General features: G+C 39.9%; 2 protein-coding genes across 2 annotated transcripts in view; one reads left to right on the forward strand and one right to left on the reverse strand.

Moving 5' to 3' along the window:
• Nucleotides 1-2,783, forward strand: part of LOC124259120 (structural maintenance of chromosomes protein 3-like) — a 54,020-nt gene extending 51,237 nt beyond the window's left edge. The window contains exon 33 of the mRNA XM_046693216.1: nt 617-2,783. Within this exon, the coding sequence (XP_046549172.1) occupies nt 617-688 (72 nt within the window). The 3' untranslated portion in view covers nt 689-2,783. The remainder of the gene's footprint in view (nt 1-616) is intronic.
• Nucleotides 2,784-15,135: 12,352 nt separating this feature from the next.
• The window catches only part of LOC124259130 (fibroblast growth factor receptor-like 1), a 35,768-nt gene continuing 28,950 nt past the window's right edge, over nt 15,136-21,953 (reverse strand). Inside the window, 4 exon segments of the mRNA XM_046693228.1 lie at nt 15,136-18,583; nt 19,171-19,386; nt 19,389-19,407; nt 21,170-21,294. Of these exon segments, the coding sequence (XP_046549184.1) occupies nt 18,228-18,583; nt 19,171-19,386; nt 19,389-19,407; nt 21,170-21,294 (716 nt within the window). The 3' untranslated portion in view covers nt 15,136-18,227.

Raw genomic sequence — 21,953 nt, forward strand, 5'->3', positions numbered from 1 at the left:
TAATCCTTGACATTCTTTCTGTCATCATTGAGATCTAATCTATGTTTGAGGTTCAACCTTTTCCTACCTGTTGAAGCCTTGAGCTAATTTTGACCAGTGGTTTTTGGAAATAAGTTTGGTAGAAAAGCCACTTGTCCCTCTGTATTTTTACTAGCCTCCAACTAACTGACTGGAGGCCGGGTCCAAACCTGGTGCATGTCTTGGATGTATGGAGCCTGGTTTCCGAACATAGATACACCTGGATTGACATCTTTGGTCTGGCGACCAGCGGAATCGGATAGTCAGGCTCGCTGACTTGCTTGATGCATGTCATTGTATTCCAGTTGAGTAGATCGATGCTCATGCTGTTGATCACTAGATTGTCTGGTCCAGACTTGATTATTCACAGACCGCCCCCCATATAGCTGGACTATTGCTGAGTCCGGCGGAGTTAAATATAACTAAAAAGCTTTCAAGGTGGCACAAAACAACATTGACACACTCTGATAATAACCTTCAATCGATCAGTTTCTGTTTAGTTTTCATAGTTGGTGATACATTCTTGATGACACTTATCTTGCTAAATACTGATGATCATTTCATCAACTGGATTGTACTAATAATCACTCTGTTGCAGGTGAGTCACATCGAGTGTGTCAGTCGGGAAGAAGCACAGGATTTCGTGGAGGATGACACCACTCACGGCTGATCAGACTCTCATCTGTTGACAAGTATCAAATACTACAGTCATAACCTCATCGTCTGTGACAGCAGTGATGGCAGCAGCCGCTGCTGCTGGGACATTAACACAAGAGGCGGACACCAGTATCCATGGCGATGCCCAGGCAGCTGATATGACGGACTATTTTTGTATTTTGCTGGGTTCGATAGGGTCATATTCTTGATACCAGAAATCAGGTCAATAAGCAGGTGTCTACATAATAGTGGTTATGTGAAGCATGACAAAAAAGTAGTACCACTGTTTGCATTTTTTCTTGATGTGACGGATGAAAATGAATCAGGGTTTATGAATTTTCATATCTCTTTATATTTTCTTTTTGCAATCTTCGCTCTAAAGTGTACATGCTGTCTTGAATTACTAGGTTCATTTCATGGCTACCATTGACGACATCACACAGAATGCAATATATTGTTGACATGTTATCATCATGTTATTTACATCTCATCTGTACAATTCACTGTTGTATATAAGATTTTATATCATAATAACCCATGTACAGATCTGCCATGTCTTTTTTAGTGTCAAACATGGAGCAAGGCATCCTTTTCAGCCATTATTTAGCCATACTTACGACAATATTATTAAACCTGACATATACATGAAATCTGTCTTTTAAAAGAGACGCTTCATAAAGACAACGTTATAGAGAACTGTCAATCATTTGTAGATATCAACATCCAAGTCACCCTTTTAATGTGTCTTATTTCTTACAGTGCATTTAGCAAGACAATAGAATTCCAACAGATCAAAATCTCATTTAGAATCAGCGTTACCTGAAATGGTTAGATATGTGTCCTCGAACAGATCTTCCAGAGTAATTCCTGCATTTTCATTCACTAATATATTATAGTTCCCACTGCATTCAGAGTTCTGAAAGGTGCTGTCCTTTACAATGTGCGTTACAATACAACATAATTGTGGACAATAAAGGAGAAAACCCTCTTCATAACATTGTGTTTGCTTGTTTGCCAGGAAGTTCAGGGCCCAGTTCCATAAGGTTCTTAGTTCTATGTTGATCATTGCTCCCATACTTTAATAGACTTGTAAGAGCCATAGTGGTCAGATCCCTTTGTGAAGCGGGCCCAGATCAGTTCTTTAAGTGGAGTCCATGGTTAGTGCCCACTGTCACCCGTTCCTCAAAGCGATGATAGTGCGGAGGTGATCGTAACTCCCATACTTTGATAGACTTGTAAGAGTCGTAGTGCCCATCCCTTGAACATCACAAGTGGAGTCCATGGTTGTGCAACTGTCATCCCTTCCTGGCGATCATAGTGCTGAGACTATCGAACTGCTTGAACATGTGGAACTGTCATTAGTGACCCACGATTGCTGTGTGGAACAGGGCCCTGATCATTATGTGGGTTCTGAGTGCTATAGTTTCATAAAGGATATGTGACTGTAAATTAAGTTATTTTATGATTCTAAATGCTTGGCTTCACAATGCAGTATTTGACTGTCTGAAGCCATATATCATGTACTGTGACATCCAAATTGAGATATCCAACTAAACAGATATCCTATGTATTCAGTCCTGCCATTATTCATACAAACATGTAGAGTTAGCATTCATGTAACAATTATGGAAACTGATATTTTTAAGCTTATTGTTAATTAGAGGGATTTGAAGACATGTTTGCCGTTCTAACCATTTTGTCATTGTAATTATCTGTTGATGTTTTCAGCAGCTTAGTTAGACTTGGCTCTGAGTATTCTACAGTTGATGTACAGTTTGTTGTTGCAGTGTGTGGTACGCTCACACACAGCCTTAATGTTGTACAGCCCGACTTGTCGCCACGCTGGGTCTAGTCTGTGTCACAGTCCCTGAACCACATTATTTTCTCTACTGCCTAGCCCTCCCTGCAATGCTAAAGCCCTAAATGAAGCAAGTCTAGATTTCCCCCAGTTCAGGAATTTCCCAACTCACTGGGGCTCCTTTTCAATTTAAATGGGTTTATTTGTGACTGTCAAAATTATATATATTCGGGGACTAAGTGTTAGTCTAAAGTGTGTCATGAGTGACACATTGTCCAAATCAGCTTTGTATTGTGTGTGCGTAAGCACATGGTGTCATTCAATAAGAAATTAATCAAGGCTCATGAGCGATGTTGACTGGTTTAGGGTATGAAACTAAAATAGTTCCCCTATCCAAAGTGATGCCGTCATGTTAACTGTCATTTTAAACATTATTGCGAAGTTTAAATAATGTGGGCAAAGACCACTCACATTTTTTGTAATTATTCACTCTGGAATAATTTCAAGGTTTACAGTAATCTTTCTTGTCGCAGATCCATCACCAGGTTGTTTTCGCTCAGCTGACAGAATTTATTCTAAATCATAAACCAACTCCACCTTCACAGAAGGAATATGACCAGATTTGTTTTTACCCTGAAAAAAATTGAAAGGCTGAAGGAAAGAAGCGTACTTCACCCTACTTCAAAAGTGTTGATCTGAATAAAATAGTTGAAGTTGTTTCCTATTTTACAAATTTTTCCTTATCCTGACTCATGCTTAATTGCTTGTCTTCTTCTTCTTGCGCCGCCGTGATATTGCTGGAATATTGCTAAAAGCGGCGTTAAAACCAAACTCACTCACTCACTCTTCTCTTGCGAACTATAGTGGAACACTTGAACCCCCTTTTGAAGCTCCCTTCAAAAATGTGGACGTAAAATCACTCACCCCAGTAGTCTTCCTTTCCCCCATCTTTAGGCGCGAAAAGTTGGTCACATGATCGGCCATGCTTGTCACACTCTCCTTCTTCGCCCTAATCAGAAAATTACATTTTTCAGTAATGTCTTTAGCAGAAAGGTTTGTATTGAAATGAACCCTAAAGCCTGGTAATGAAATGGACAGGTGTATAACTAGACATGTAACAGGAGTAACAACACAGGTCAGAATGGATTGACAAGTCGGGTTCCAGTTCCATGTGTTCAATGTTGAATGTTCTAAACAGCCGTCGGATTAGTTTGATGTCTGCTTCTTGCTGGAAAATGAGGCATGGATCTTAATGTAGTTACATTCACAACATTACACTGAGGCCTGGGTCTTCTTGGCCAAATGTAACAAAATACCAGTTCTAATGTAGCAACGATTCATGGAATATTTTCTTTCTATATGTCATGCTATACATTTTGTCCCTCAGAAATATCAAGACATGGTATGCAGTGATTGTCATCATAAAACGTAAATGTTGTGACTGATTTCTACTAGTTCCACCTTCCAGGAGAGCAGGCATCATGAGTGTGTATGTGTGTGTCGCGGTCAGTGGCTACAGATTCCACGTATTATATATTTGGCAGATACTTTAGTAAGGATGCCTTTTTCCGAGTGCTCCGTTTCCCTGTCTCAGTGTTTTGCCTTTACCCCAGGTCAGATTTTTTCCAGAAAATTCTTATGTCAGAACTCTTCCCATGCAAACAAAAGTGTAAAATATTGCTTGTTATAATTATGTGTGCTTGATAGTGTATCCCTACAATTGGTCCGACCATGGACAGAAAAGGCACTTCTGTAGACGTTGTTAGCCACCGGCCTTGTGACATACATGTTGTGTCAGTATTTATATGGAATCTGAATGTTAATTAGTTTTATGAAATAAATTTATACTATATTGTAAAGAAATCCTGTGTATGTTTTATCGCATTTTATAGATCAAACGATCATGAGGGTTGACCCTCTGCCGGGAGATCATGTTAAAAGACTGTGTTCACCGTTTGCTGTCGTGGAAGTTAGTGGCAATTTCGTTTTGTTTCTTGAGAGACAGGGTATATGCTACCCAAAATAAGTTTTTTAAAACATCACATTCTTTCATCATATTGAAGTTAATCTCCCATCTGCCGTCACTATAAAGTTCCATGAAATTGTCTTTTAGCAATATGAAAGAACTGGGTGTTTCTTGAACATTTCAGTTGGATATTCTGGAATTGGTCTCCAGCAACCTTGATTGTAGTGGTAGGCGACTAACGGGATGTTAAGGCTCGTTATGTTGGTTGACACGTGTCATCGTATCCCAATAGCGTAGATCGATGCTCATGATGTTGATCACTGGGTTGTCTGGTTCATGCTCGACTATTTACAAACCGGCTACATAAAGATACAATATTGCTGAGTGCGGCGTTAAACAACAAACCAATCAACCAGAAATTATTTAAATAATCACATTGATATAATCATTAAGCGTATCTTTTCACCGCACAGACCTACTGGAGGTCCAGTTTCTTCTGGACATCGATTCAAACAAACGAAACGTCTTTTCTCTGACCGGAAGAGCTGTACAATTTATATTTTACGATTAATTTTTATTTTCTGGGCATGGAACAATTTATATTTGATTGTAAAACCTTAGGGCAATGGGGTTTTTTCAGAAGCACATTACATTTCCACCAAGATCCCATGCCCAATCAGCCAGATGACTCTCTAACAACCGAGTTCTCATTAGTCGGCTCTAACGAAAGGCTGGGGGCCTATTCTGTCCCGGAATCTGTAACTGACAGATCAATTGACATTGAAAACATGCATGTACTTGAAATGTCGGCTCGACCTTCGTTAATCACGTGCAACTAATGGAATTCATAAATTTTAATATTTCATTTAATCAGCTCCCGTGAGTTGCGCGAGATTTTGCGATCGCACGTGTGGTGCATATTCATTAAACCTAAATTGTTTTCCAGGAGATTTCATCCCAGTGCGCTGGTACAAGAACCCATATATTTTGTTTAAAAAATCGTTTAACAGCGGACACGCGAAGGCGTTGGGACTCTATTGGTCGGCTAGCGTCGTAATTGTGCGGATCAAGAAACATGAGGTTTAACACAGAAAAATCTTTCGGAATCAAATTCAAAATATTTTGTAAAACAAATTGCAGTGGATGAAAACTGAATGGGCAGTATCACTCCGCTGTTCAATTATTTAAAGTTACACGAGCTGTTATAATAAGTGCATTAGCCAAAGGAATAACTGAGATATATGTGAAATGGCATGGCTACAAATCGTTTAAATGAAACATTCAAAACCGAAATAAAACAACGACACGGCCCCCACGGAAACACTTAGTTTTATGAATGACATGACGCATAGCCATGTTCGCGCAGGAAACGCAAGAGTTACTTCCCTTAGACCACTTTATTTTCAGCACCGGCCAGTAAAACTTCAGTTTTGGAGGGGGGGGATAGGGATGTTTAGGGGGGTTATCTTAAGGACAGAACCCATGACTGGTTTCTTTATGTACTCAAAACATTTTGCATAATCACCTATGTCCACCATCGTCAAGTTTACGTACAGTGACGTATATTCTGTATAGGAATCCTCTGTAGTGCACGGTCCGTGCTTGTAGTAAGAGTTTATAATAGTAGACTGAAGTAATACAATACTTCCATACTTATGTGTTGCAGCATTACAGTTTGAAATGTATACTGAGAGTAGGTTGAATTGAACTTTATTGTCACGATGTGCAAGCTGTATGTATAAGGACACCCGGAAGTGAAATTTATGAAACAAAATGAAAAGAACAGAACACCCCACCCCCCCCCGTCCCCCAAATAAATAAATAATAATAACAATTATATAAAAAAATAAAATAATAAAAATAAATAAAAATTATCAAATAAAAATAAAGAATAAAAATAAATAAAGAAAGAAACAAAAAAACAACAACATAAAACAAAACAAAAACAAACTGAACAAAAAAAACCCAAAAAACCAAACCTCCAACAAAACAATCAAAGAAGAAACAAACTCAAAACAATATGAAACAACAACCCAAAACCAACAAAGCAAATCAACATCAAAACATAATAACCAAAAAAAAACAATGCGGAAGGAGAGTTGACACACAGGTCATATAGGTCCTGTCTTCACAATAAGATATTTATCTCGTTGAGTGAGTGGGAAAATTTGCTTCCGCTTGTACACCATTCATGAGATTTTGCTGATGCAGGAATAAGTGAATCTTTGTAGCATATACGTTCAGAGCTGTAGCAAAATTAGTGCTTATATATATACTGTTCACACTTTGCTAAGGATCAAATCATTGATTCAACAGAAAACTATGATGTGGGGTCTAATTTGGTTTAAATATCTAAGCTTATGGTAAGCATGGATCCCAGGTTTCAGTATGTCATTACATCTTGTGGATCCGACACCTGCTATTGACAGGTGCTGTGTACTGGTCAATGACTCGTTCCAAGATTTGCAAAATGGTTGATTGGTGCCATGAAAACCATTTTTATGGTTTCTCATGTATCAAGTGCATACGGTTAGATTAAAGTGGCTGTTTGCTTTAAGAGGGTTAACCATACTAAAATTTATCCAGTTTTAAATGGATACAATTTCAAATTACAAATCTACGTTAAAGTAAAGTTGTGAATTTTTGTGATCCTTAACCAAGTGTGAGTTATATATATAACTACGATATAACTAATAAATACAATATCACGTCTAATGACACGAGCGATAGAATTCACATATTATATAAAATTGGGGAATCGAACAGGGGCATTTGGCCGTGGGGAATTGAACAGGGGCATTTGGCTGAATGAGCAAACGCTCTAACCACCAGGCCACCTTACCGCACTGTGATGAGACGAACACGATAATGGACAGGAAAGGGTGAATACTGTAAGTTACATTCTGTATTTACCTAAAATTGGTCTTCAGTAAAGCTGGACCCAGCATCCCATGCTATCTGGGAGAGAATTGGTCTTCAGCATCCCATGCTATCTGGGTGAGAATTGGTCTTCAGCATCCCATGCTATCTGGGTTAGAATTGGTCTTCAGCATCCCATGCTATCTGGGTGAGAATTGGTCTTCAGCATCCCATGCTATCTGGGTTAGAATTGGTCTATCCCATGCTATCTGGGTGAGAATTGGTCTCCAGCATCCCATGGTATCTTGGTTAGAATTGGTCTTCAGCATCCCATGCTATCTGGGTTAGAATTGGTCTTCAGCAACCCATGCTTGCCGTAAGAGGCGACTAACGGGATCGGGTAGTCAGGCTCACTGAATTGGTTGACAGGCGTCATCGTATCCCAATTGCGTAGCTTGATGCTCATGCTGTGATCACCTGATTGTATGGTCCAGACTCGATTATTTTCAGACCGCGTTATACAGCTGGAATATTGCTGAGTGCGGCGTTAAACAACAAACAAACAAATGTAAAACTAATTGTTTCAATGATTTGTTAATGATATCTCAGCCTTTCCGATCCCTGTTTATTGCAAGGGAATCGACCCGGTTGTGATGACGTCATTTCATGTTAAGTCAACTGTGATATCTCCAGTCTTTAACAATTTATCGCCACACACCAGAAATAGCCCAGATTAACGGGGTTTCACTGTATATAATGTAACTGAAGTGAAATCCATTCACTATCCCACTGCCAAGTGCATCATTAACCGTGCGGTGTTTGGCGACAGAGCTGCTTCACTAGCGCTATTCTCTAGTACCTGGTTGTTTTGTATGCATATTTATTTTCGTTAAAGGAGTCATCACGACAGACAGCACATCGTATCTGCTTGGCAAAGCTCGATATACGATCGACGTATCTCATCTGCGGAAGTAATAATTGATATCTTTGTTATGGCGACGGGGCCAAAATTGCCTTCGTACACCAATTCTCTGACTGACTGACTCACAAGAGCGTCACGGCAAGGGAAGGGGTTCGCCGCACTCGCTGACCTTACTTAAAACGCCCCTAACAAGAACAGGGTCACCGCATCCCTGACCCCCGAGAATTTAATTAACTTCCCACACCTACCCTTTCGCTCCCCCACTAAATGCACCCAGGTCTGTTGTCTGTGGCATTTTTCTGGGTTCAAATAGATTTATTTCATTCAAGGATATGTAATTGCTACGGTCGCTAAGCCTTGATGGTGCGATAACCTTGTTATGCACCGAAATGCGGATGAAATGTTAAAAAGAGAGCGTTTTTACTGATTATATTTTGGAATTATATCGTGGTTCCTCTGACCCGGAGTGACAGGCTGGTTAAGAAATATTTTGTTTATTCTTCCATAACCTCCGCAAAATTTCTTTTGAATATATCACGTATATGAACTTCTGATTTGAAATGCATTTTCTATTTTCTTTAAATTAGATGATAAAATATGTTTCATGGTATCAATGTGTCCAGTGTTTCAATTGAATTAGACATCCACGTTTAAATTAATCTGATAACGTTGTTTCACGTGACAGTCTGTATTATTACACTACAGTGAAACCCCGTTAATCCGGACGATTCCGTTTTCAGCAACAAATATTACCACGTGTCTGTATAAAAGAAATTTAGGTATCATCGCGATTATCGAGTAAGTATTTACAAGCCCAATGCACATTACTAAAACAACAACAACCAAAAAGAAAAAAAAGAAAGAAACCAAACACACACACCCTCACAAAACCGAAGTCAGAAAAAGTTCCGACCCGTGAAGGTCTGGTAAGCATTGATCTTCAGTAACCCATGTTTGTCGTGAGAAGCGACTGACTGGATCGGGTGGTCAGGCTCGCTAACTTGTTTGACACATGTCATCGTATCCCAGTTGCGTAGATCGATGCTCATGCTGTTGATCACTGGACTGTCCGGTCCAGACTCGGTTATTTACAGACCGCCGCCATTTAGCTGGAATATTGCAGAGTGTGGCGTTAAACAACCAACCAACCAAGTAACCAACCAGCCAACGTTGTTCTGTTCCAGGTGTCCAAGTAGCTGGAATATTGCTGAGTGTGGCGTAAAAGTCACTCACTCACCCAGAATAAGTTCCTCATGTAAACAATATAGTCTGAATCAAACAATCCAGTGAGTGATACAATGAGCGCCGATCCACGCCGTCAGTGTCGATCAGTCAAATCACAAAGGCAAACCACCCAATCCTTCAAACCACTTCTTATACCAAATTCTAACCTAAAATCACTACGAAATTTTGTCAAGGAAAATTGCGCTTGACATTACTTTCTCAATATCTCCCTTTCTACGTTTTTCTTTCTATCCTTGTGTTGTTAAACCTGAATAACTGCTTGTTTTATTTACTTACTTTCTTCTAGCCATGTTCTTACCCACCTTGCCATCATCGATCTCACGTTCACATAAACACACGTCGTCACGCACGCACACACACGTGCAAACCAACGCACGTTGACACCACATCCACGCCAGCTCAACAATCACGACTGCACCGACTAACCCCTCCAATATTTGCGACCTGTATTTTATCACATTCATGCAGTAGACGTTAGAACACCCAACAAACGGGCGTCTCAACGTGTAATTGCACTTCAATGACCCCTGCACACTAAACAATACAATTATATAGACATAATTATATAAACAGACGAAATTCCCGAGCTGATTGCGTCTTCTGAGGACAGCACTTGAAAGTAAGCTGCCATTTTTTGTGGACGCTGTCAAGACGTCCCGTGCGATTGGTATAAAACAGCAGCGACAAAACAGAAAAACGAGACATAAAAAACATTTCGCGACCATCACGAAATCCAGTTGTGTGGTGTATCAAATGTAATTGTGAGAGGCCTATAGAGATTTTGCTGATGTAGCAAAATGCATGAGTTTGGTTATGTTTGATAATTCCTAGATTGTGTACCACATACGTTCAGAGATCCCAGATAACGGACCCCCATGAACTTGTAATCAGGGACCTTTGGGGGCCAACCACTGCTTGTACATGAATATTTAAGGTCTTTCCAACTACTTGGTGCTAACATTCATCACCAATATTGGTATATGTCTGGATGAGGATGAGCATCTGTTTGAGGTTTCATCCCCTGTTACTAACCTCTCCCGACTCAATCTTCCCTGAGTGTTTTACACTCGATTGTTGTTTTATGTCAAATTTATGAAAGAAAAACATAATTTGTCATCTTTGGACAACTTGACAGCAAAATGACAGTGAAGATCCTGTAGGGGCGATGGGGGTAGCCTAGTGGTTAAAGCGTTCGCTCGTCACGCCGAAGACCCGGGTTCGATTCCCCACATTTTGTTGTCCCCCGCCGTGATATTGCTGGAATATTGCTTAAAGAGGCGTAAATCTAAATTCACTCACTTATTCAAGATCATATGCCGAATCCTTTACGAATATTGAAGACCCTTGCTTAGGGTAAAGGATACCCCTCTCTTTGTTGAACCACTTGACTTACAGGTATTCATAATGCCGAGATGACTGAGTCGAAACATTGCCTTATTTTCAAAATATTAATTCATCACGAATAATGTTCCTATATTCACATATGTTGCATGGACATTTATGGTAAGACTTAGAGATTTCAACTCACGAATGTTCAATTCTTTATTAAAATATTCTAGTTGAGATTAAAATGGCATTATCTATTTAACATTTCCTCGATCAATTTCGCATCTAAATCTATATCTCATGCAGATACGTTATTTTGGGCAACAACGATAGGCATCTAACTATCAACCATATATGGGCATATCTGTTAGTACGATCGGATATTTATACACGTTAACAGAGAGATCATAAACTGATATTCAGAAGAAAGTATACACTTGGTGCTTAGGGGTCGTTTTCCCCTTAACCCAAACGTCCATATTTTGGAAAGTGTTTTGTCACTTTTGACTGTGACTTTGATTGTGACAAATCACAAACATTGTTGATGTTGCCAAAAACCCACAGATACGTTGCAACGTTGCAAGCACGTCCCTGTCAACGTAGACGATTCAGTCGGTGTTGACCTGTTAATGATATGCCTTGAAATGGTCCCCGAAAGGGCCAGGATGTTGACAGCACGCAGTCGTCAGAGGTCCTGCTGACGGGGTGACCCAGCGCTGTTGATGATAATGACGTCACTTGTGATCACATCCGGTTGCACAGGTGGAGAATGCAGCGGTGATGGTCATCACTCTCGGTCTTCCGGCCAGTCTGACCGACACGATCAGTCCGATAATGGTCTGTCGTACAGTCTGGCAATATTTCTGTTCGAATCCCCCAACTGCGACATTCCCTTGGCTCGTTCTGGCTGTTAAACTAGTATACTGCTTTCAACTGACTGTGTTTTATACTGTTGGCGCAAAACAAGCACGTGCGATTCTAAAATTCATAATTTCATCATAAACCACTCAGAGCACTGTGAAGGACATGTGTGTGTTTTCGCAATATGTAGACAACGTTAGCGACTTGTAAGTCACAATCAAAACACTTCTCAACATACAATATATTTACATGGTGTGTTTTAAATAATCCCCCACAGTATGTATACAACCAACGTATATATAAAAGTAGAAGTTTCACCATGAAACCTAATGTAATTAGCCACGCCTAACAAAAACTCACTCGACGATTCTCTGTCAAAATTGGTCACCACAACCAGTATTTGTCGCAAGAGGTCGCTCTGTGGATCGGCTGGCTAGGCTCCGTGAGTTGGTGGATTGTCAGTCTTCTTACACTGAAGGCGTGGGTTTGTCGGGTCCAGATTCGATCAAATCGGTTGTCATATAGAATGAATATTGTTAAGTGCGGGGATATACAACAAGCAGAACTAAAGCTTACATGTTCCCAATCTTACTTGATCGCCATGTTACACGCTGATGAACTTCAGTTGCTAACCACGTACGACCCCGGTTAGAATTGGTCTTCAGTAACCCATGCTTCTCGTAAGCGACTATCTGGATCGGGTGGTCAGGCTTGCTGACTTGCAATTGGTTGACACATGTCATCGTATCCCAATTGCGTAGATCGATGCTCATGCTGTTGATCACTGGATTGTCTGGTCCAGACTCGATTATTTACAGACCGCCGCCATATAGCTGGAATATTGCTGAGTGCAGCATTAAACAACAAACCGCGTACGACGGTATAACGGTACCGATTTGTTATGAAACTACCGTACTTATAATTTCCAGTAATCAGATACAATAAAACATCGGGGCGGGGACAGTTATTCTTATGGTGATATGACTGACTGGAATCACAATATCATACTTCCTGCTGTTTACTGGACAAGTCATACAATATTGATATTGGCTGAATTGTTTTACATTCACCATGCGTACCAAAACAGGACGCATTTTAATTGTCAGCTGATACAGTTTAACTGGGCGACGTGATTGGAGTATCAAATCCTACCTTGTCTCACCTTCAGTAATATCATCTAAACGTGGTGAAAATCATCAATTTGCCCGGATAATATCCAACAAAATGACATTCAACAGGCTTGTGTTCAGGTCACCAACAATATATTCCCCTACCATATTCCACTGTTTTACCAGCTTAACAACATTACTGATCCTCATGATTATTCTAGACCGCCTCCCTGGTGTAGTGGTTAGAGCGTCCGCACGGAGAGCGGAAGGTCGCTGGTTCGATCCCCGACTGCTTCATAACAAAAGACGTTTAAATATGGTACTTGTTGGTCCCTGCCTGGCGTTCGGCATTAATGGGTACAACAAGGACAGGTCGGCTGGGAGTCAGTATAATGTGTCTGAGTGGGGTATTCATGCTTCACTGCGGCATGGTATCTCAGTGGGCTAGCACTATAAAACCAGCTTCAGTCTGGGCTAGTACAAGCAGCCGCACATACACATACACACGCATGCACGTCGTCATATGAGCGAAATATTCTCAAGTACGACGTTAAACCCAATTTCACCTCACATGATTATTCTAGTTTTAATCACTCATAGACAATAATACCCGTTACTGGTCAGTGGAAGAGTGAGTGAGGTTTTTTTTTACGCCGCTTTTAGCAATATTCCTGCAATATCACAGCAGGGGACACCAGAAATGGGCTCCACAATGTACCAATGTGGGGAATCGAACTTGGGCCTTCGGCGTGACGAGCGAACGCTTTAACCACTAGGCTACCCCACCGCCCGGCCCCGGACAGTGCAAGAGGCAAAAGGTATGCTGTAATCATTTATACAAGTCTACACATTCATTCTGTGTGGACGTGGAATCTGAAAGCGAAACTTTTGGGACAGATATTCTTTGAATGTTATTTCATGCCAGTTCTCAGCAATATGCCTGCTATGAGTGTCTTACAAACTCAGTCTGTACAATCCAGTGATGGGCATAATAAGCACCAGTTAACAAAATCAGGGGCGGTGTCTTCGAATCCACCGCCGTGATATTGATGGAATATTGCTGCAAACCGCGTAAAACCTCAGGATATGACATAACCAAGACAGCTGGCTTGACCACCCGATCACATCAGTATGGTCTCTGGGGTCAAATATGCAGAGGCATAGCTATGACAGGCGTGGTGCAAAAAAAAATAATTGGCAGACATGTGGGGCTCCACATGATGTCTTAGGTATGATATACCTGTGGCCTTCTCTGTGTGAACAGGTGTGACTGACCTCTTGATACAATAGGTGACTAATACAGGGACCTTGCTGCTGAAACCGCCCCACCTGCTTTGGTTTAATAGATACTAATATGTTAAGCACACACTCAAATTCATTTTTTCAAAAACTGTTATTTCATTGTTAATTGTGTATTCATGAAACCATGTACTTGTTGCTTAACTCTCACTTTCAGCAATAATCCAGCTGAAAACCAGACCAGACAATCCAGTGATGAGTGAGTGAGTGAGTGAATATGGTTTTACGCCGCTTTTAGCAATATTCCAGCAATATCATGGTGGGGGACACCACAGATTGGCTTCACTAATCCAGTGATGACATAAGCAATGCTCTCATACACAAAATCCAGGTAATGTGACACGTTTTTGACTACCAGATCCATTTTTTGAGTGGCCTGTTATGATCAGCATAGGTAGGACTACTCGGACCTGGAATCCATTGCCTGAACACATTGTACCCATGTTTGGAATCGAACAGTCTTTGGTGTGAAGTGTAAACACTTTAACCACTGGGCTACCTCACCCATAGAGGACCGCCTCCCTGGTGTAGTGGTTAGAGCGTCCGCCCGGAGAGTGGAAGGTCGCGGGTTCGATCCCCGGCTGCCTCATACCAAAAGACGTTAAAATATGGTACTTGTTGGTCCCTGCCTTGCGTTCGGCATTAATGTGTACAAGGACTGGTCGGCTCGGAGTCAGTATGTGTCTGAGTGGGGTATTCATGCTTCACTGCGGCATGGTATCTCAGTGGGCTAGCACTATAAAACCAGCTTCAGTCTGGGCTAGTACAAGCAGCCGCACATACACATACACATGCATGTCGTCATATGAGCGAAATATTCTCAAGCACGACGTTAAACCCAATTTCACCTCACCTCACCCATAGTGAGTGAGTAAGCGAGTTGTTAAGCAATATTCCAGCAATATCACCGCGAATACCACCAAAAATGGACTTCACACATTGTACCCTTTGTGTGAATGGAACTGGGTCTCCACATGAGAGTTTACTCTGGGTCTGGGAGTTCTGTGACCCTTGAACACATCTAAATGCCATTATGTGAAAACGCTCAGCCAACAAACAAGAGAAAAGTCATATAAAATGTACATATCAAATTTATTCTCGTTGAAGACAATATATTACACATATGGGTGGCGTATTGCGTCATCCCTTATAGGTGATTTAATACTGATGGCAAAGTCACATGACAGTCACATGACCCTGCCAAGGCAACATATCGGTGCTCAAGAGGGGCAGGTGATTGTCACACACAGGACAAGAGCGGTCATTGACGCCGTCAACAGCAATATATATATGTACAACAAATCAGGAATGAAAAAGAATAGATCCACTGTGGATTTGTTAATTATATACAGAAAGTAACTTTAATCACATTGTTTATAAAGTGAATGCCCTTCCAACATAATATCTTCACTCTCTTGTGTTTATTTTAAACCATTTTGCATCTTGGGCAAATAATTTGTAAGGTGTACTGAAAACAAGTGATCCATACTTCAGTATGCAAAAAATGTTTGCAAGAACATTTGCAACTCAGATTTGGAAATATATTGTCATTTGAATAAAATTCCTCACAACTTGTGAAATGAACTTCAACCTTCACAAATGTAGAACAAGTGTGAAAGAGTTTCAGTGAACATATTTGCAAGAACTGAAACTTAGTAACAAAGTATCTTTAACAAAATTCCTTGAAACTTGAAGTGAACTGAACAAGAAAATAAACAAAACAGTTTAAAATTGCTATAACAAAATCTTCACGATTCTTAAATAATTACGTCTAATTAACTTTTCCCTTCAATCAAGTATGCTACATCAGTAAGTCCAACATTGAGGTAGAAGTGGGTATATCTAAAATGCTAGCATCAAAATTGCAAAATTCTCCAGAGGAAAATAATTTTGTTGAACTACACATATATTTGCCACTCAGTGGATGCAGGCTTACAGGACCATTTCGCCATTTTTGTGTCTTGTTTCATGAATGGTCAGCAACTGATCACATGACTATAATTGCAGCCAATCAAATCTCTTGTACTGAAACGTGCAACACAGACAGATTTCAGGGCCCGTTTCACAAAGCTATCGTAGTGCTACGACTGTCTCCTTCCTACACTGTAACATAGACATACGACTGTCATAGCGCTACGATAGCTTTGTGAGTCCTGGGCCTTGATTTTCGATGCTCTCTTAGCACTAAGATAGTCGTAAGTGCCATACATTAACATTTAATTTACGACAATCTTAGCGCTAAGAGAGCTTGGTAAATCTTGGCCCTGGTCGTGTGTATCTGTGGTGAAGATATTTCTCTATGTACGCAGACTTTAGCCCTGATACATTGAAATGATGTGGCAGATTAAAGCTATTGGTGTTTACACAATGAAAATGTACAATGACAAAATCTATGGGCTATTATGAACTATTTTACATCCAACTGTCTTGACTTTACCCTGTAACCATGGTAACGCCTATATATATGGAAATCCTCAGTCATCCTTAACACTATCTTCCATACAACTAATACACAGGGCAAGCAATAAAACTTCTTTTAAAAATCAAATTAAACTATATTGACTTTGATATGTTTTGAGTAACTATCTTGTAAAACCTTAAATCTTGTACAGGACTGAATTTTTTTTATTATATATCTGAACATTTGTACATACTTTGAACTATGTACACATTTGTACAGCGTTCATTATACACATATTTGGAATCAGTTTCACTTTCATATGTTACAGGTTATGTAACACCTTCTACAAATATACATCTAACAGAAAAATCACAACAAATCAGTTTTCATCTAAATAGCACTATAGGTTCAATGATGATTGTCACATGTCATCACTTCCACAACGTGTGGATGAACATTTCTCGGAGGAAAGTCGAAACATCTACCCTGTTTCCGCAAGCCACACGTCATTCAGTCCGCCATTCTTACTTGCAACCATTCTGGCACACGCGCATGTTCTATACAAAGTTATGTGGCTTGAAAATAAATTATACAAACTTATCAATTATCATTCTCAGTACAAGGGTTACTACATCCCTACAGATCCACAATAATCAGAAACACATAGTCACACATTTCTTCATCAAGTTCACAGATTCCGAAATTAGCTAATCAGTTTCCACATCCACTCTGACACGATAAATAACAGCCCTCACATAGCCAACTGAAATCACATCGGTTTTTACCAATATTCCAGTAATATCACGGCTGGGGACATCAGAACTAGGTTTCACACATTGTACCCATGTGGTTAAACGAACCTTTGTTGTGAGGAGCGAACATTTTAACCACTAGGCTACCCAACCTCATCTTGTGAATGTTTTTCTAACATTGCCCAACTACTAACACGATTCTGCATTCATATATTCCCTCTCCATTCCAATATATTATTCATGTAACATTCTGTTGTTGTTTTTCGGTTTGTTTCTAGCTTACTGTGGACCTGCACTGAATGTAAGAGCCCTGGTTTCCATGGCGATTGATTATATACAAGAGCACTATGTTGTGTCATATGGTGAGCTATGTCCAGTCAATTCCACCCACCAGATGCAAGGCCACATTGTAAGGAAAGTCACTGAATGTGTCTGGATGTCCTCTCCATGTCCACATTGCATAGCCAAGATGGCAGCCATAGTGATGGATCAGTCCATGTTTGCATAGATCTTGTATTTGTATCTACTGAGCAAATAATTATAACATTCACTTTGCAACAATTTCTTTTTGAAAAGATTTTTTGTATGTAGAAAAAAGATTTGAAAATATCACGTAAATAATGATTTTGACCATCTTCACTTGTCAGGGGATTATTATCCGTCACCATGGCAACTGAACCATCTTCCATCACTAACACATTCACACATAGCTCGTTGGTTATTTGGATTTTTTATCAGATAAAGCTATATCCCTGGCTTTCAGTGAACCTCTTCTGCACATGCTTAGAGTCACACTGAGCATGTTCTAAGAGTCTAAACACGATTGGGTGTTTACACGCTAATTCTCATTCAGAATTTCCACTCTCGACGTCACGCTAAGCATGCGCAGTATCCGCACGTTCACACACGTGACCATTCTGCAGTCTCTGTACAGCAGTCCCAACTGTACACCAACGTTTTCCACTGTACACATCTCAGCAACTGTACGTCACAAATTCTTCCACTGTACACACCTCAATAACTGTATTGAACATGTTGATGACTATGGTTGTGTTGACTGCGTGACACAGATGAAATGTCAGAGTAGAAATCTATACTCGGTGTGGACTTAGGCAGTTTGTCTCTGCTTGCTTGTAGCATGTTAGCATTGTATGGGTTTGTGTACATGTCTTTGTCATGGGTGGGCACGGGCATGCGCTGCACTTTCAGTCCACCGCTGGTGGTGTTGCAGCGCCGCCGCCGTTGTAGCAGGAAGATGGCCACAATGACAATCACTAGCACAACACAGGAAGGCACTCCAATGATAAGAGGTAGGTTGTTGGCGGAAGAGGATGTCGTGTCGGGCTGGGCTGCGTACGATGACCCTTCACCTGAAAGAAATTCCAAGGTTTACTTTTACTCAGATGTCACTTCAAGGTTACCTATCAAAATCATATCTGGGTGCACCAAAAACAAGCATAAACTAAATATCCTGCAAGAATTTGAATGTATTGTTTTGAAAGACTTTTGACTTGTTTGGTGGAAGAGTAAGTGAGTTTAGCTTTACACTGCTTTAGCAATATTCCAGCAATATCACAGCTGAGGACACCAGAAATGGGCTTCACAGTTTATACCCACATGGGGAATCGAACCCGGGTCTTCGGCGTGACTATAGAACACTTTAACCACTAGGCTACCCTACCGCCCCTATTTTATTTGGTAATGTGTTTTCTACATCATGGTGAATCATATTTTAATATCATCTAAGATCAGCAAATGGAATTCTACTTCCTCATTCTTTCTTATTTACATCTGTAGGAAGCATTGCATTAAAAGAAATAAACTTGTAATTTATACATCAACTCTCGATACAACAGCTGATAAAATGCCACTTGCACAACTAATATATACAATCTGATAATATCATAGTTGAAAGTCACTGGGTGTATTTGTATAAAATATTAGTGCAAGTTCTCACCTGGCACAACGGACAGAAAAGCACTGCGGAAGTTATATCCCATGCTGTTTGCTCCGAGACAGATGTACATGCCGGCGTCGGCAGCCGTGGCACGGTGGATGACCAGCTTGTTGAGGTACGTCCCGTCGGGGCGGGTCAGGAGGTCCCCAGTCTTCAACACCACAAACTGCTGGCCTTTCACGCTGATGGTGCTGTTGTGATTGTCCATGTCCTCGAGTCCTCGATACGCTTCAGCCACTGTGGAGACAGAACAGAGGTTGTGAAAACAAGATACCACAACTGAGGAATACATTAATGCCATGCCCTAAACATTGAGGATACTCCACATTACTGAGTGAATCAAGCTAGGTACTGGTGATGATGAGTTTTACATCGTTTTGAGTAATATTCCTGCAATATCACCAGAAACAGGCTTCACACAGCATCCATGAGGAGAATCGAACCCAGGCATTCTATGAAATACTGTAACTACTAGGCTACCCTACTATTTCATACTCTGCAATTACGGTCCATATTTAACTCCGATCTATGACCAAAATGTTTAAGCGAAAAAAATAAAAAATAAATAAATAAATATCAGTGAACCAATCAAATCCAAGCTGCAGTGGGAGTTTATTCCTGGCTGTCTATGTGACTATGATGAAGTCATAGTGTAACCTCCTTTATTACACAAAACAAATTCAGGGATTGTCATTGAAGACTGTAACAATGAATTACGAAAGTATTTCTGCCGGACAGATCACCCATAATTCCTTGTTGCCAGTAGGTTATTCTGTTGATCGTTTCCTCCTCCATATTTACTGTAGTCCTTGTTATACTCTGTCGCTTCAGACAAATATTTTAGCGACATATTTTCCCAGCTGTGCTACAATACAAATCTATCTGGATGAATTACCCCAGATGCAGATGTGTTGTGTCAACACAGATCTGGCACTGCTAGCTTCAGCAAGCCCCAAAATGTTGCAAAATATCTCTACTCTCATCAAAATATCTCAACGGATGTTGCAACAATTACCAACTAACCCCAGGCACTCAGAAATGCACTTCCGTGTTGTCAGTCAAAATATGCCAATTTTCTCCATTATGATGTCTCTACCCCTCACTATAATCTCGTTCAAAATCTTTACTTCACACTTTCATATTTGTTTTCTCTCATACCAAGCAGTCATAAGAAATCCCAGAATTTTTCTGTGAGTGATGATGTGAAGGACGTCTTCTTTCATGGATACCCTTTCAGAATTATCTTCAATGTTGAGATCTTAACATGGAAATATCAGATCTGACAGTTCTACTTGTATAACAAGTTCATTGACTAGGGAAGTCACCACATTATTTCAGTCAAGTTGTTTATATAACTATATTTTGGGGAGATAGTAGTCAATCCAGGTTTTCATCTAACCCGGTCTGGCCCCGATTTCTCGAAACAAGTTTTTCTCAAATTTCAAACTGAGTTTTTAACTCAACTGCATTTTTAAAATAAAAAAGCCCAAACAACTTAAGTAATCTATCCACCAAACTCAAATTGTCTACTAAGTTTGAGTTTAATATTGATTTCAGTTTATTCTGGAAAATGCATTTCCTCAAATTTGAGTAAAAACTCTGACTTAAGTTTGTTTTCGAGAAATCAGGGCCTGGTATTACACTTAAAGATGAGTTAGATGCTGTTGTGACCATTTTTGGTATTGATGGAATGTTTCTAAATTTGTCGCATGCTCACTCACTCACTCAAATATTGATCTGGATTTTACAGTTTCAAAACAGGTGAGACACCTTTTTAAGTTACCCCCGAATGTGTCATAATTTTCACAAATTACAGCTGTCACTCAGATTCCCTAGCATGGTGAGATGTATCTGTCAACCAAGACTATTTGTCTTAGGAAGATCACTTCAGTGATCTCGAGAGATCCTATAAATAATGCATTCACTTGCTTGATGTGAATTGTATAACGATTTCCTGAAAGACTGTGCAACTGTGCTGGATGGTAGGCACTTTCATTACCTGTATGTGTGGATCAACGACACTGCGTACTCGGCACTGAAAGGATGCTGTTCCCCCGTACACTACTGATGTATTCTTGGGATGTGGAGGGATTAACACAGGCTTGTTCTTTTTCATCATTTTTTCTGCAAAAAGAACCATGTTTCATGAAATTATTATTTTGATATTTGAATTCTTTCACATTGTCTCACACATGCTTCTGACATTTAAATGTCAAACACGGATCCATTTATATTTGATGGAAGTAAATACAAATTGTGAATGTCTTGCGCACCGGTGGATTCCTACCGTGACATTTGTGGATGCCTAATTTCAGATATTAAGAGTCTCCTTACTACCCTCAAGTACATGATCTAGGAGGATATTAACACGACACATAGAGGCTGTTAATGTATACTCAACAACAAAAGTTACGCACCCACGAACAATATGAGGTAATTTCCTTAGTTTAACCAGAGACCATATAATAATTCATTATATATGGTATCAGGTTTAGCACACAATTTCATACCAATATCTCCTAAAATATTTATGATGTCAGCCCTTTTAGTTCAATAACTAAACTCACACTAAATATACAAGAGGAAACGATATCCAATGCATAAACAGAGACTTCAGTGGTATAAATATATGATACATTTATGTCAAGTCATAATAAATCCAAGAGATACATAAAAATATCTATCCGAGTAATTTTTTATCCAAAAATGGCTCAGATATAAAAAAATGTAACTTGCACAATCCTAAAGTATAAAAAACACACACATTTTAACTCAAGTAAAAT

The sequence above is a fragment of the Haliotis rubra genome, unplaced genomic scaffold (assembly GCF_003918875.1).
Source record: "Haliotis rubra isolate DU_JTF1 unplaced genomic scaffold, ASM391887v1 Scf118, whole genome shotgun sequence".
NCBI lineage: Eukaryota > Metazoa > Mollusca > Gastropoda > Lepetellida > Haliotidae > Haliotis > Haliotis rubra.